General features: G+C 53.8%; 7 protein-coding genes across 7 annotated transcripts; 2 read left to right on the forward strand and 5 right to left on the reverse strand.

Annotated features, from left to right (window-relative positions):
* Positions 1-349: 349 nt before the first annotated feature.
* On the reverse strand, positions 350-1078 carry MAA_02862 (ureidoglycolate hydrolase; the record flags this gene model as incomplete). The annotated part of the gene is made up of 1 exon (XM_007820860.1): positions 350-1078. The coding sequence occupies one exon, from the start codon at positions 1076-1078 to the stop codon at positions 350-352; it is 729 nt and encodes a 242-aa protein (XP_007819051.1).
* An 828-nt stretch (positions 1079-1906) lies between these two features.
* MAA_02863 (Major facilitator superfamily transporter) lies at positions 1907-3874 on the forward strand (the record flags this gene model as incomplete). Its single annotated transcript, XM_007820861.2, has 3 exons — positions 1907-2182; positions 2271-2566; positions 2665-3874. The coding sequence occupies 3 exons, from the start codon at positions 1907-1909 to the stop codon at positions 3872-3874; spliced, it is 1782 nt and encodes a 593-aa protein (XP_007819052.2).
* Positions 3875-4089: 215 nt separating this feature from the next.
* Positions 4090-5752, reverse strand: MAA_02864 (cellobiose dehydrogenase; the record flags this gene model as incomplete). The annotated part of the gene is made up of 4 exons (XM_007820862.1): positions 4090-4438; positions 4518-4705; positions 4773-5593; positions 5707-5752. 4 exons carry the CDS (start codon positions 5750-5752, stop codon positions 4090-4092), a joined length of 1404 nt encoding a protein of 467 aa, XP_007819053.1.
* Positions 5753-6811: 1059 nt separating this feature from the next.
* MAA_02865 (PLC-like phosphodiesterase, TIM beta/alpha-barrel domain protein) lies at positions 6812-8018 on the reverse strand (the record flags this gene model as incomplete). Its single annotated transcript, XM_007820863.1, has 4 exons — positions 6812-6855; positions 6937-7221; positions 7317-7812; positions 7905-8018. The coding sequence occupies 4 exons, from the start codon at positions 8016-8018 to the stop codon at positions 6812-6814; spliced, it is 939 nt and encodes a 312-aa protein (XP_007819054.1).
* Positions 8019-9297: 1279 nt separating this feature from the next.
* Positions 9298-10439, forward strand: MAA_02866 (Heat shock protein DnaJ; the record flags this gene model as incomplete). Its single annotated transcript, XM_007820864.1, has 2 exons — positions 9298-9342; positions 9402-10439. The coding sequence occupies 2 exons, from the start codon at positions 9298-9300 to the stop codon at positions 10437-10439; spliced, it is 1083 nt and encodes a 360-aa protein (XP_007819055.1).
* Positions 10440-10730: 291 nt separating this feature from the next.
* On the reverse strand, positions 10731-12500 carry MAA_02867 (Major facilitator superfamily domain protein; the record flags this gene model as incomplete). Its single annotated transcript, XM_007820865.1, has 1 exon — positions 10731-12500. One exon carries the CDS (start codon positions 12498-12500, stop codon positions 10731-10733), a length of 1770 nt encoding a protein of 589 aa, XP_007819056.1.
* Positions 12501-13570: 1070 nt separating this feature from the next.
* Positions 13571-14152, reverse strand: MAA_02868 (transcriptional Coactivator p15; the record flags this gene model as incomplete). The annotated part of the gene is made up of 3 exons (XM_007820866.1): positions 13571-13774; positions 13836-13940; positions 14018-14152. 3 exons carry the CDS (start codon positions 14150-14152, stop codon positions 13571-13573), a joined length of 444 nt encoding a protein of 147 aa, XP_007819057.1.
* Between the last annotated feature and the right edge of the window lie 634 nt (positions 14153-14786).

Consider the following 14786-nt stretch of genomic DNA (forward strand, 5'->3'; position numbering starts at 1 on the left):
TGAAAATGCGGCTAACCGTCGCTTCAGCCCTCGGTGACAGGGATGACTCATCTTTCCAAGAGGCCCATGTGCCGAAGACGACAATTGGGTTGGAGTTTTATTTTTATTTTTATTTCTATTCTGCTGTTCTTTTTATTCCGATACCGCCAACGGCCCCTATTGGAGCATGGCGATTCTACTCCCATCATGCATTGCCATGCACCAAGGCCAATTCCTTGCCCGACTTATCATCTGCGCAACGTGTACTCTCGCCGCGCCAACCATTGACCCGAGTTGACAGCAAACCACAACTTTTATATACTTGAGAAAAACGCAGCAGACAACTCGGTCTGTTCCCGCGCGTCCGAATTCACAACCTCTCCAGCCTCGCCCTCGGCACGGCAACCTCGAGACGCGGCGCCTCCCGCCTCCTCGTCTCGAAATGCACCAGCTGGCAGTCCTCGAGGGCGACGCCGCTCATAAACTGCGAAACCACAAAGTCCAGTGTCGTCCCGGGCGGACCCAAAGCCACCATGGGCGCATGCCACGTGCCGGCGCCGTACGTCACGGCCTGCGCGTCGGTGGCAACGAATGCCTTCAAGGCCCTCACGTCCGGCGGCCCCCTCCCGGGCACGTCGTCGCCGGCCGGGACGGGCAGGTGGTGGTCGGCCTCGCCGGGGGCCAGACTGGGCGCGACGACGACGAGGTAGCGCCTTGCCGTGGAGGCGACGGGCGAGAAGGTCTGCGTGGTGAAGGGGTGTCGCTCGAGGAGGCGCACGGTGAACATGTCCTGGGCGCTGTTGAGGGGCGCGAGGTCGCGCGCCGAGCAGACAAACATGCTCATGACGGCGTCGGCGCTCCCACTGGGCGACTGGGCGTAGAGGTTTCTGACGCGGCTGACATTGCGGTACTGGATGGCGTGGCCCTGGTTTGCGGACACGGCGTTGGGGGGCAGCGACGCCGAGCGTGACGAGAAGGCGGACGGGTGGACGTCGGGTCGCGGGTTGGCGATGACGCTGCCATACGGGAGGAATGCCTCCTGGGTGAGGGGCTGGGCCGTGACTCGGATTGCGTCGTCGACCTGGACCGTGAAGGACATGGTGGCGGCAGAGGTTCAGCGCGGGGAGCTTGTCGAGAATCGAGAATCGAGATGCGGCGGTTGACGGTTCTCGGCGGCTCTTTATAATACCCTCACGTGCTGCCCCAACTCGTCCGCCGCAGTAGAATAGCGGCCGGGCAAAAATTCGCAAAGTGCGCAGAGTGAGTTGTGACCGCAACGAGTCAATTGAACTCAACCGCCGACTCAGGGTGTATTGCCATCAGCAGCATGGAGACAACCGGCCTGTCGCGGGGCGCCGGTTCCGGACCAGTCTGACCGACCCCTCGGCCGGCCGCCTCCGTGGGCGGACTTTTGAAGTTTCAATTCTCTGTTTCCATTCTCAACAAAACAAGACGCCGCAATGCCCCCAAGCTTTGCTCAACTTCGAGCCCTCACATGGTTTCGCCACGCTTTAGAAAAAAAAAAAAAAAAAAGCAAAGCGTCAACATAGGATTGGCCTGCTGCGCGATACAATACATACCCATTAAAAAGCTCGGCACCGACTCGGCATTTCCGTCCCCAAGTGCGGTCAGACAAGTTCAGGTTTCCGCACCGCCAGAGGCCGGAGGCGAATAGGAAAGCGTGCGATGGGCATTACGCAAAAATTCCACCCATGCATGGGAAATCTTCTCTCGCTAGCCAGAGTTTGCCTCTGTCCCTTTTCCTACTCCTGTAAACTTGCATTTCCCATGTTTGCAAAGACTCTCTTTCGTAGTGCCGGACGACGACTTGTGATACTTGACAGCAGCATCTTTAACCAACACGGCAGGACATTTCCGCAATTCCGAGTTCGGCAACGCAGTCTTCAACTACACCACTTGTAACCACATGCCCTGCCGTGACAAGTCACCCTCCTACCGCTGCCAACATGTAGATGCAGGACTCCTCACCAACACGCACCTGGACCAAGATGCCCCCGGCCTCGCGGCCAACGCACACCAACAACGGCCTCCTCCGGCCGGCATGCAGCCACAAACAGACGGGGAGCCGGCCAGCAAGCTCGCCAGAGAACCAGTCGCCTGGCGAGACTTGCCGCGGAGGAGGCAGCTCATCATCATCACGCTGGCTCGCATGAGTGAGCCTCTGGTCCAGACATCCCTGCAGGTACGTTGGTTCCTCGCCGTCCCCAGAAAGCCAAACTCACAAGACGCTTACGCTCTGCCTTCTTTCCCTTGCTCCCCTCCCGCAACAGTCATACATGTACTACCAGCTGAAGTGGTTCAGCCCCGAGTCCCCCGACGCCCTCATATCCAGGCAGGCAGGCATCCTGCACGCCTCCTTCATGGCGGCGCAGTTCCTGACGGCCATGGCATGGGGCCGCGTCGCCGACTCCCCCCGCGCCGGCCGCAAGACGGTCCTGCTCATCGGCCTGCTGGGCACGAGCCTGTCCTGCCTGGGCTTCGGCTTCTCCACGAGCTTCCGCCAGGCGCTGGTCTTTCGCACCCTGGGCGGCAGCACCAACGGGAATATCGGCGTCATGAGAACAATGTACGTCTGCCGGCTGCTGCCACCTCAAAGACTCTAAATCTTTTGCGAAAGAAAGTCGTCAGAGCAAGCAAGAAGAGGGATGCTAACAAAGCTGGCAGGATCTCGGAAATCATCCGTGAAAAGAGGTTCCAAGCCCGTGCATTCCTCCTCCTCCCCATGACGTTCAACATTGGCGTCATCGTCGGTCCCATGCTGGGTGGCATCCTGTCCGACCCGGCGGGCACGTATCCCCGTCTGTTCGGCCACGTCCGCTTCTTTGTCGACTTCCCCTACGCGGCGCCCAACATTGTCAGCTGCGTGTTTCTCCTGCTCGCCGCGGCAGCAGTGTGGCTGGGCCTCGAGGAGACGCTCGACTCGCTGCGGGACGCGCCGCCGGACCTGGGAACCCGCGCGGGCTCGCGCCTCGCCGGTCTCCTGCGCAGCGTGTTCCGCCGCGGCCACGCAGAGGCGGGATACGTGCCGATTCCGTCGGATGCGCTGGAGCTCGCGACCGATGGCGGCGGTGGTGATGGCAGCGCGCAGGGAAAGCTGCCGGCGAGGCGGTACACACGCCGGTTGCCGTTTCGCCGGATATTCACGCGGAATGTCGCCTTGACGCTGTTTGCCCAGTTCTTCCTCACGTTCCACATCGGCACCTTCAACTCGCTTTGGTTTGTCTTCCTCTCGACGCCCGTGTTTGATCCGTCTGCTTCGGACCACGGCGTCCGGTTGCCCTTTCGTTTCACCGGCGGTATAGGCATGCATCCGCAGGCCGTTGGTGTGGCCATGGCCATCCTGGGCGTCATTGGCATCGCTTTGCAACTCTTTTTCTACCCTCGCATGTCGGAGCGGCTGGGCACGCTCATGTCTTGGCGTGTGTTCCTCCTCTTGTTCCCGATGGCTTACTTCCTTGTCCCGTACTTGTCCGTTGTTCCGAGTACTTCTGGGCCGCCGCACAGCAAGACCGGAGCCGCAATTTGGCTATCCATTTGTGGGGTGCTCTTTATACAAGTCATGGGTAGGACGTTTGCTTTGCCAAGTCAGGCCATTCTGATTAATAACTGCTCGCCGCACCCAAGCGTGCTGGGGACTGTACATGGCCTAGGACAGAGCGTCAGTAGTTTTGCGAGAACCGTCGGACCCATCATTGGCGGCGTCGTCTATGGGTTTGGCTTGAGCAGGGGCTATGTCGGGTTGGTGTTTTGGCTGTTGAGCTGCGTGGCCATCTGTGCATGTTTAGCAAGCTTGCTAGTGAAAGAGGGGGATGGGCATGAGATTTGGCTAGAGGGAGACGAGGAGGAGCCAAATAATGAGACCGGTAGATACTAAGGTATGAATATGTTCACTAAGAAAGAAAAAAAGAGGCATTTTAAACAACGCAACGCCATCCTATTCATGTCCTATGCACCCTACATATGAAATGCCCGAGGCAGCTCCACATCCTTGATTATCGGATAATAACACAAAAAATTCGTGCGCTAACCTTGAAGTTTTGTTGGCCGTAACAGAAACAATCAGCATGCCTAGCAAAACATTAACAACGCTTATGCAAACTCTCGGGGCCTCTGGGCGTTTCCTAGTTGCGGCTCGTCGTCTTCGCCATCCTTGTTATCACCGCTCTTCCATGGCGAGTTCTCCGAGGAGGACCTAGTGGCTTGCAAGCCAATTTGCTGTGAGGGTGGCTCGTAGCCTGGCGGATGCCTTGAAGAGTAGCCCGCGTTGTAACCAGAGCTTTGTCGCCACGTGTGTGACTGTTGAGCACCAACAGGTTGGAATTTATGACTCTTGATGGGAAAGTACCATAGTCTCAACAGAACGGCTGCAACAGTGAAAACGCATACGAATACTCCGAAAACGATGGCTGATGTGCCCTTCAGAGCAAAGGTAAACCCGCTGCACTATGTATTAGCAAAAATAAAAGAGAAAAAAGACCGCGAGAAAAAAGTCTGCAACGGACGGGTGGAAGACGTACATGACGCCGTTGACGGCAGCTAGAAGAAGAATCAGTCTTCCTAACCACACGTGTATTTTGCCAAAAATGGTGGGAGCCTTCGTCCGCTGGTGCTTGAAATGATGCTGGACTCCCAATCCTAACTGCGCCAAGATGAATGCGACAATGATGTAACCGAGCACTTGATGATGGTGCTTGAAGCTCCGGGACTATACGAACTCGTGTTAGCAACAGCAAATGACATTCCCAGCCGGGGTACTAATAGTCGAAACCTACCCTCTGATAGTTGAAACTGGCCAAGACGCCCAGAAATAAACCACCTAGCACGCCCATTGTAGCAACAATCTGATTCAAGGCATGCCATTTTGCCAAGCCAACAGCGGGCAAGAGCAAGATACCGCCGAAGCCCATGAGACCAATTATGGAAAAAATCATGAATGCGGCATGCAGTGTCGTCTTTAAGTCCCCCTTTGTAGTAACGCTGGAGACCTGCACAGCGCCATCAAGCCTGGTGTGCTTGCCTAGGACAGGCGCATCCGCGGCACCCCTTGTCCTCCTCATGTCGATATTGAACACGCCGTACTCATGATGGTACCTCAATCCGGCACTGGGGCTATCGTCCCTGAGCGTACCCTCAGGGCCAACGGCATAAATGGCTGGTTGGGCCGGCGAGGAGACGTCAATGTAGCCACCAGTTGTGTCTCCGCCGGGCCAGGTGCGACAACTCTCGGTGCACATGGCCGTAAAAATCATGTAGTCGTCAATAATACCCGTTTGATTTGGGATGACTGTCCACCGCATATCACGGAAGAAGAAGGGCTCGTAGTTGCCATGGGCTATGCGCGGAGAGAAGGTGACGTTGGTGCCGTCTCCGTTCTGGTAGATGATCAAGAATAATGCACCTTTCATGTCGTCGCTGCCGAGGCCAACGCCGCCCCAGGTGTACTTCTTGGGGACGCGAATGCTGAAAAATGTGCTTCTAGGATTGTCGTTGTCGTTGGGCACCGTAAAGGCAAAGGCGACATTGTTGCCCGGGGATATGAAGGTTGATTGACCAGGGGGATTTGCACCGTCGGCGCGAATCGCGGGAGTAAGGGCTGCGGCAACACGTTAGTATCGTTCATATCGGCGCGTTACTCCATGTTCGTGCTCCCATCCCCGATGATGATGTCGAAGCCGAGGTGTGTCGTTTGCCAGGACGTAATCTTACCGGCACAGGCCAAGAACGCCGCACGCCAAAGCGATTTCGGCAACATGCTGTAGGCGTGTGTGTCGACGATGCTAGAGACAAAAGCAGATATCACACAATGCGCACCGAGAAGGAAAAGAGTGCCGAGTTAGGTTTGAATGAATGAGAGGCAGGATTCGACCTGGCCGTGCCGTAATATAATGGGAAAGTGGGCGGCCGTCGCGCACAGAGTCGCATGGCTTTTGCGTGTTCAATGACCGGCTCAGTGCACATGTGTTGCCCCCTCGGCGTCGCGTGGCTGTAGCTAAGTGAATAGCCTAATACCACCAGGCAGCTTGAACAAGTTGTACCGAACACTGACTTCAAGTCATAAAACAGCACCTCTGACAAAGTGGCAGAGATGGTGATGACATGGTGTCAGCAATGCGGGCATGCCTCGCCCCTGCCCTTCAAGCCTCTTTTAACTTTTGAACACGACAAGTCCAGGTCGGCATGGAGGCTAGCGTTGGTTCAATAATGACGCCCATGCATCTGTCCTCCACAAATGCAGAACAAGCTGCATGGCATAAAAGGGCAAAAAATGGATCCCATGTCTGTCCAGATTGTGTTTCTAGCTTTCCTGACGCTGCGATCTGCCGTAATGCCTGCTCTCTGATTCGCTGGCTTGCTCTGGTGTTTGCTTGGATCCAGGGGCAAGCGCGACCGCCCGCTTTTTTTTTTTAATTCACGCCAGCGCCGACTACGTCAGCATGTGAACACCATCACAGCCCAGTATGGTGCCTTGCTTTGCTCGTCTCAGAAATACCAGACAGAGTGGAAGCTATGTACATACTATGGACTTAGGTTTAGGTATGTTTATGCTGTTGGCTGAGTGTTTCACACAATTGGCTACGCATGGAAACCTGTGCTTCTCTTTTTTTGATAATCAAACACGGCACAGCACCGTTGTCAGTACAGGGGCTTCGTAGGTGGCAGCGTGTTCCAACGTCACGTCGTCGCTGGCCATCAGTGCTGCGACAAATAGCATGCATTTCAATGTTCATTACCCCGAGTTATGCAAAAAGCATCCAATACATTAATGCGCCCCGCCTATTCTCTCATATGGACCAACCAACATTCCGTCACGTCATGCCAAACCGTTGAACTTCAACTGTGCCTGCTGTGCTTCGCCTATATTGATGTAGTCGAGCTATTCAAGATGCTGTCAGCGGCGGATACACCAAGCGGCAATACGTAACCTGTATGGCGCACATACCAGAATCACATTGGGCTGAGGCTTGCCCTGGCTCTCACACCTGTCGACCTGCTTTGTGATGGAGTCGACTGAGTTAGTCGTCTTAGTGTCAACCTGATCCGGGAACACGATGTCGCCGATCTTGATATTCAGCATGTGGTTCATTATGCCCATGAGCTTGTTCGGATCCCCTCTGCTTGGTCGGTTGACACTGCACGTGGGGAAGTCCTTGTCTGTGATGCCGTATGGAGTCTCCCAGAAGTAGTCGAATTCGTTGATGATGTAGTCAACCTTGGATTGATCTGAGTGATAATCTAGCCCGTAATGTATCAACACCCATCCAAAACACACAGCCCAAGCATTATCCTGATGAAGGCAGAGCTAAATCGTTGCTTACCCATAAAGACAACAAGCCTAGTCTTCGCGTCAAGAAGCTGTTGCAGCGTCGGCCACTGGCCCTTTGACAGCACAGCCTTTGGATGGAACGCATATTGCGACAGACCGGTATTCCGAAAGACTGCGTCAAACCTCTGAACCGGAATAGCATCGCCGTTAGTCAGAAGCAACGTAACAACCTCATTCGGGTTGCGGTTCATCCAGTCTGCGATCTCCTGCAGGTACTTCTTCAGTGTGCCCGAGTCCAATTCCCAGCAGTAGGTATGGCACATCTCAATAGTTCCGAACTTGTTGTGTGTCTGTGCCTGCAAGAACCGCACACCAAGGTTCAACTGATCCGTCACAGATACATACTGGTTGTGCATAGGTGTATTGCCGACAAAAGCGCTGTTGTGGCTTCCCACAAACGTCACCTCTGAATATCTCTTGCCGCAAAGCTCATTGTGGCCGTTGCACGCGGCCAGGACTGTTGCCGTAAAGGGCACAGCTCTTAGAAACTTGATGGTATGACACGCGCGTTAGTGACACGGGACTCACTCAATGAATTGCGAGGAGATAATGGCGGCGGTGGCGGAAACAAACGACGTACCGAAGCCCACGACACAATCGGCCACCAACGCACACCGAAGACGGCCTGCGCAGCAGCTTCATAAGCTCCTTCGAGAACGGCCTGTAGATGGGCCAGCCCATCAAGACATTCCATGGCCCATGTGCCCAGGTCTCAGTCGGGCACGTCAACCCAGGATGGCATTTGGAGAGGGTTAGCCCGAAGTCTAGCTGAAGGAGGTCTGGCCAACGAGGTGAGGCAATTCACCAGCTACACCACATGGTCCCAGCGTGGGTCGCCAAGGTTTGCAACAACGGGCCAGGCGGGCTGTGCATCGTTTGCAGCGGTACGGAGTACTCCGTACGGAGTAGACCCCTCCAGTCTGGTGCCAGATGCCGCCTGCTGTGGCTGCTATTGCCTGCACGTGTGGTGCGCCTGCCTTGCCCAGGCTGGGGATGAGATTGATCTGTCTGATTTGTCAATGTGTCAACGTTCCAGCACACTGAGTGTAGAGAGGCTAGCACTGAGTACTTGGGAGCCTGCAATGTTGACAGTGGCAGCTCATTCATTGATAATGGCAGCGCCCATGTCCATCATCAATGGAGTCCTTCAGGCTGTGTCGTCTGCCGAGGTCACGAGAAACAAAGACCTGCACACATCGAAGGATCGCCCGTCCATCGCGAGTCTTGGAGACGACGGCTCGCCTGACCTAGACTGGTGACTAGTCGCTGCAAACATTTGAAGACAGTTCTTCAACTTCTGGCGTGCAGCTCGGCCAAAGCATATCGCGAAGTGCTGAAATGGCAGGGACAAGGGGCCTGCGTTTGGTGGATTCGGCAGTTGTGTGCCGACATGGAGGCACATACGATAAAGCGGCCGGCTGTCGAGCACTATTGGACATGCTGTCTGAAATGCAAAACAGTCTTTACGACATCCTCTACCTGGGCTGGAGGAAGAGTAGTACTGTCTGTCTTGTCCTTTCGAGTCTGGTTGGACAAACGTCAACTTGGAATGTGCGGCTAAAAATAACCACGCACGGCAGCTATGAGTGCAACACCGAGACTGCGAATGCTCCTGGGCAAGGCCAATCTCCAACGAACTCGTCCCAAACCGCCGTCAAATGAGTAAAACAACGAAATATCAATAGCATTGGGATACCACTTATCCCTTCCAGTCTCGTAGGTAGCGCTTAGCAGACGAGCAAGAACCTGACTCTGATGTAGCTACGTGTACGGAGTACTCCGTACACATGTAACCACCCCCCACCAGCCACTGCCGCCTACTTAGTAGGCACCCCAGGCACCGGCCTATCTTATCTTGCGCGCCACTCTGTCCTTAAAACCGTTCAACAAGATTCGAAGAACACCCAAACCGACAATCACCACCGCTGCTGCCGCCTCTACCAACACAGCATCGTGATGCTTCATCGCTCACCATGTCGGCTTTCCTCTCCTTGATAGGCTGGTCCTTCCTACCCGGGGTACGAACCTTCCCCCTTCCTCCCCTTCGCCCTTCAAACCACCCACTGACTCCTTGCAGCTCGCATCGTCCTGGGTCCAAACCATCTACTACGGCATCACCATCCGTGCCGGCGACCCCAAGCCCCAAGCCGGCACCCCACGTTACGCCCAACATCGCCGCCGAATCCACATCCTCGTCGTAACCGCCTACCTCCTCTACACCATCTACGAAGCTGACCACGACCTTCGCCGCGAGCCCACCTACTATTCAGCCCTCGGCGTGCCATTCGCTTCCACCGACCGCGAGGTCAAGTCACGCTTCCGCAGGCTTGCTGCCTTCCATCACCCGGACAAGACGAGCGTCGAGGAAGCTGCTGAGTCCTCCAAATTCTTCATCCACCTGAAGCTTGCCTCGGACACGCTCCAGGACGTTGCGAAGCGATTCGCCTACGAACGGTTCGGCCATGATGTGAATAGCTGGGAAAAGTGCGCGACCATCAAAGACTTTGTCACGCGGGGTGTGCTGTACAACATCATGCCGCATTACGGAGTGGCCGCCGCCCTGATTTACGTCCTCGGTCTGTTCGGGTACTTGGAGTTCGGCAAATTCTATAGATGGCTCATCCTCATGACCCTCTTCCTCTTCGAAATCCATACCGTCACGAGGCCTGCCTTCCCGGCCATTTTAAATTTGGCCAATGCAATCATGACGCGGGTCACGTTTCGTGAACCCTATTTGCCGTTCCAGTTCATAGCGCTGTTGAGAAAGCTCATCTTGACGGTGTACATTGCGCTGTCGCACATAGGACCGTTGCTGGTGCAGAGCCCCCAGACGAAAAAGCCGAAGGCTGCGGATGACGAAAAGTCACTGCGGGAGAGCTTGGTCCGCCTCGAGACGTTGTCGAAGCAGCTTGATGCGGATGCGGGACGGTTGATGGACATGGAGGTTGCGCCGTTCAAGGGCGACACGGCCAGCGTGCATAACTTGCAGGGCAAGATGAGGGAGTGGCTTATACAAAATACCATTCGGGCGGATCCCATGGTTAGAGATGCTATGGGGAAGTCGTTTACGAAGCGAAGAATAGATGCTCCCAGCGGTGCAAAGGGAAACCGATAGGGTTTTTTTTTTTTTTTTTTCGTTTTTGTTTACCCTGCATGTAGTTCACATTTCAAGACATGTATAACTTAGAAGGATGTATTTGCGCTAGAATTGACATCTAATAGACCATGATATGTAACACCTGGCCCCAGCAATGTACAATATCCTGTGTTAGGTAAACGCATACAGCGTATAATACACGATTCGCTTCATGGTCCCCACGTAAACCTGACTTCATGTTCGTCGACGAACACATGCCAATCTATCCAGCCCAGACCCAGATCCTATCCCGAACTAATTGAAAGCCGTTTAGAGGCGCTGTGCACCTCTTGTTTCAATAGGAATCAAACACATGCCCACAAACGCCGATAAAATTAAAATAGCAGATAAGTAAATGGGTGTCGTTGCCCCATCTCCGGGAATATTCGCAGCCAGGATCGGTGCTATTAACCCTGTAATTCTGTTCAGGAAGCTTGCCACTCCAGTTCCAGCCCCTCTCACAGGAGCGGGGAAGATCTCGGGAGTAAACGCATACAGTACACCGTACATGATGTTTTGTGAGAATGCAGCAACGCAAGAAAATGCCAACTGGGCGGTAGGCGTCTTTCCAAATATTACAAAGAGGAAGAGGAATATGGCGGACACAAGCGTGGAACCAGCCAGGGTGCCACGACGGCCGAAGAAAGGGGACGGAGAGTCAACAAGGTATGCGGCCAGCACACTGCCTGGTACCCCCATGATCGAAGTGATGGCGTAGTTTCGGTAGGTCTCATTTGAGATTGTCGATGTTTCGGATGGTACTTCCTGACCGCCGTCGTGGCCGTGAGAGAAATATTGGGGTAGAAAGGCGTTGAAAAGGGGATACCCCATTCCAATGCTGGCCCAACAGAACCAGATAAGCCCCGTGGCCCAGCCCAAGGTTTTGTTTTGGAAGAGGGGCTTTAGCCTCTCTCCCGAGAAGCTTTTGAGCTTGTTGGACAGAGCACTAGACCCAGATAAAATGGGGAGGTGCGATCCCAAAGCTTCAGGTTCGGGCCCGGCGTCATCGTTTGCGGCAACTAGATCCAGGAGTTCTGAGGTGAGCCAAGTCTTTGTCTGGTTTCTGTACGCAATGCCGTGAACAACTGCCACGGCCTCATCCTGGCGGCCCTTGCTGAGGAGGAACTTTGGGGACTCGAAAAGCCGGAAGATGAAGAATCGGATGACGAACATGGCGAAGGTGACGATACCAATGGAAACAATAAAGTATCGCCAACCTTGATCCACGACATAGTTGGCGATAAAGTACCAAGCAGCTAGAGACGAAATCAACTGACCGATTGGCCACCAGACCGAAAGCAAGGTTAGAAGCGAACTAGACGCATCTGGGAGAAACTCGAGGAACAATGCGCCATCTACTGGTAAGCTCCCCCCGACGCCGAATCCCAAGGCAGCAAACAGACAGCTGACGGCCCCCCAGCTCTGTGCATAGGCTGACGCGATTCCAAAGACACTGGTAATGAGTAACGTGAAGTTGAAAGCGATGCGGCGGCCGAGAAAGTCAGATCCAATGCCCCAAATGAAGCTTCCCAGAGATAAGCCTACAAAAAGAGCGCTTGTGGTGTACCTGACCCTTTTTTCTGAAATATCGAATTCGGCAGATAGCGAAGGCAAGGTGAGGGACACGCCTTGCAACCAAAGATTGTCGGCGAACCAGCCGAAACCGCAGAGGACAAACAATTGCCAATTGTATGTTCCCATGCCAATATCACCGATGGCCTTATTAATAAGCTTCGACTTGATCTCATACTCGGTCCACTGGCCTTGGCGGCCTCTCCTGGTTTCCTTTCGCAAGCCCTCGATAGTGTATTCTGCCGCTTCCATCTGCAACATTCCCTGCGTCTCGCTGTCCGAATTTTTGCCCTCGGCCGCACCGGCTTCGACGTCATCGTCATGGCTGTCTTGTCGTGACTCATATTCCGTACGACCAGATCTTGCAGACTTGCTATGAAGGTGTGCTTCTTCTAATGGAATGAGCACTCCGGCGTAGTTGTGCACCGATTCGACACGGGCAAGTTGTATTCGGAATGGGAGCCTCATGTTGAATGTTGTGGCAGCACACCAAAGGTTGCAACGAGATAAATCATGGATTGAAGCATTTATTAAAAGATGAAGTGAATCTGAGAAGCGATCGCGGCCGCATATGGAGAATGCTGTACGTTGCGTTTGAGCTGAATGAGACCAGACTCTGGAAGGGGGTTTATCGACGACGGATGTGCCAGTTGGGGCCAAGTCTAGTTGAACTGCTCGTAATACCCAGAGAGCAAAGGTTGCGACAGCAACGAGCGTGCTGCAGACTAGACTGGCGAAGCGAAAGATTCAGGATCAATGGAGAACTGGATTGTAAAACAGAAAGTAGAGCAGCGATTGAAGAGTGGCTTGGGAAGGAACTAGAGGACAGAATGCGGTCGAGTGGACGGGTCAGCGACGTCAGATGCAACCAGGCAGTCTCGAACATTGAACGTCTCGTGCCACAACCACCACGGCAGCGGGATGCAATCAACCTGCACGGGTCAACTGGTGGCACTGAACTTTAACGCTCAGAAGTTAGGTGGGGAAGTAATAGGGGGTGGGGCACTCAGACCAGAAGCGCCGTCGCTTGGCTTCGAGCTTCGAGCGTTGAATCTTGACGTATTCCAAATATCCAGCACCAGCATTATGGCAAGCACAGGGCCAACCTCGACCATGCAAGCTTCGTTTTCATTCATGTATTGAATAGCAAATACCTAGGTTCCTAACCTATAGCTAAGTATTGTCCGTTGAATTTGGTGGGGTACTCTGCATGTCCCGAGGCGAGCCGACCGAGACAAGCCTCCCTCAAGTGGTATAACGCTCACCAGTTCCCTCACACCAGAGCAATTTTGTGTATCTTACATCATCGTCCTTCCTATGCTGCATCGTCATGTAATGAATCAAGACGGGAAAAAAATTTAGAAAATACGACTCCAGATCGTCCACAAGTAAAACCAAGCACTCATCGAGTGCCCCCGATCCAAATAGGGTTTTTGGATGCGGAAACGAAATCCCCAACGCCTTGCAAAGAAATGGGTCAGCATCTCTTAGCCTTCCCTCTTCATTTTCTTGTTTTTGATGCTGTGAAGGTAGGTCTTCTAGTCTTCTTCGTCGCTTGTTGCGTCAATGTTGGCTTTGGATGCCTTCTTCTTCTCTTTCTTGGGCTTCTTTGTTGGTTCGACTGTCGTATCACCTAGGTCGTCAACATCTTCCATGGCCTGGCCCATTTGTCGAAGTGCAGCGTTGATACCAGGTGCGGCCTTTAACAATGCCGTGTACTGGGCCACAGAAAGCGATATTCCCTGTTTATCGAGTTAGGATGCATAGAAGAGCGGATAATCACACTGCGCTCGGGGTACGCACCTTTTTCCCTGGGAGCATTTTGCCATCCTTTTCATAATACTCTCGCACGTTGATCAGGCACACGTTCTTGAATTGCGACACTCCCACGCGTCGCTTGTTTGAGAGCTGTGGTACGCTGAATTAGCCCACAGAACAAAGCTGGATGATCGCAAGTGACGCAAGAGACGTAGATTGCAGCTTACTTCCCAAAATGGGTTGCCTTCGTCATCTTCGCCATCAGCGGTGACATTGTGCTTGGTCTTCTTCGAACTCTTGATGGAGACCTTTTGATCCTCATCAGAATCATCAGCAGCCCGTCTCTTGGTCGAAGGAGACATGATTCTGTGCGATGAACGAGGAGGCTTGATCAAAATTCTCCAGAGTTGGTGCACCGGGTTACTTGGAAATCGACTGGATAAAAGCTGCGGCTTTGGGGTGGAAGCTTGAACCTGGACCGTGCTGCTTGACGCGTCACATTTGGGCCAGCTGCAACACGATCTCACGTGACAGAAATCCTAGGCTGCGCGGCTGCCAGCTGCCCTCGTTTCATGGAACAATGATGCATGTGCCAAAAATCCAACCGTCCTATTGCCCATATCTACCTCGCAAGCCAAAGCGCCCACAACGTTGCCCTTGTTGTGTATTGCAAGTTGCCGACGTTGATATTGATATCATTGAAAATCCCAATTGCGTACCAGTGGCGCAGGCCAGCATTGGCAGATTGGCGGGTTGACGGCTGGGCCGCACTACGGCAACACTAAAATTAGCGACTGATAGGGGTTGACTCGGTCCCAAGAAAGAAAGCAGCCCCAGATTTCCCTCCTCCTGATGGATGACCAGGGCAACGGATCTCAATTTCGAGACGCTGTAGCTTATCCAGTGCGACGATAGGACCAGACTCGAAACATCTCCTAGCACTCTCCCCACTTGGCATCTACTTATATTACCCAGCTTGATCTCGACCCGCGCCAT

This window comes from Metarhizium robertsii (assembly GCF_000187425.2).
Source record: "Metarhizium robertsii ARSEF 23 chromosome Unknown MAA_Scf_4, whole genome shotgun sequence".
Lineage (NCBI taxonomy): Eukaryota > Fungi > Ascomycota > Sordariomycetes > Hypocreales > Clavicipitaceae > Metarhizium > Metarhizium robertsii.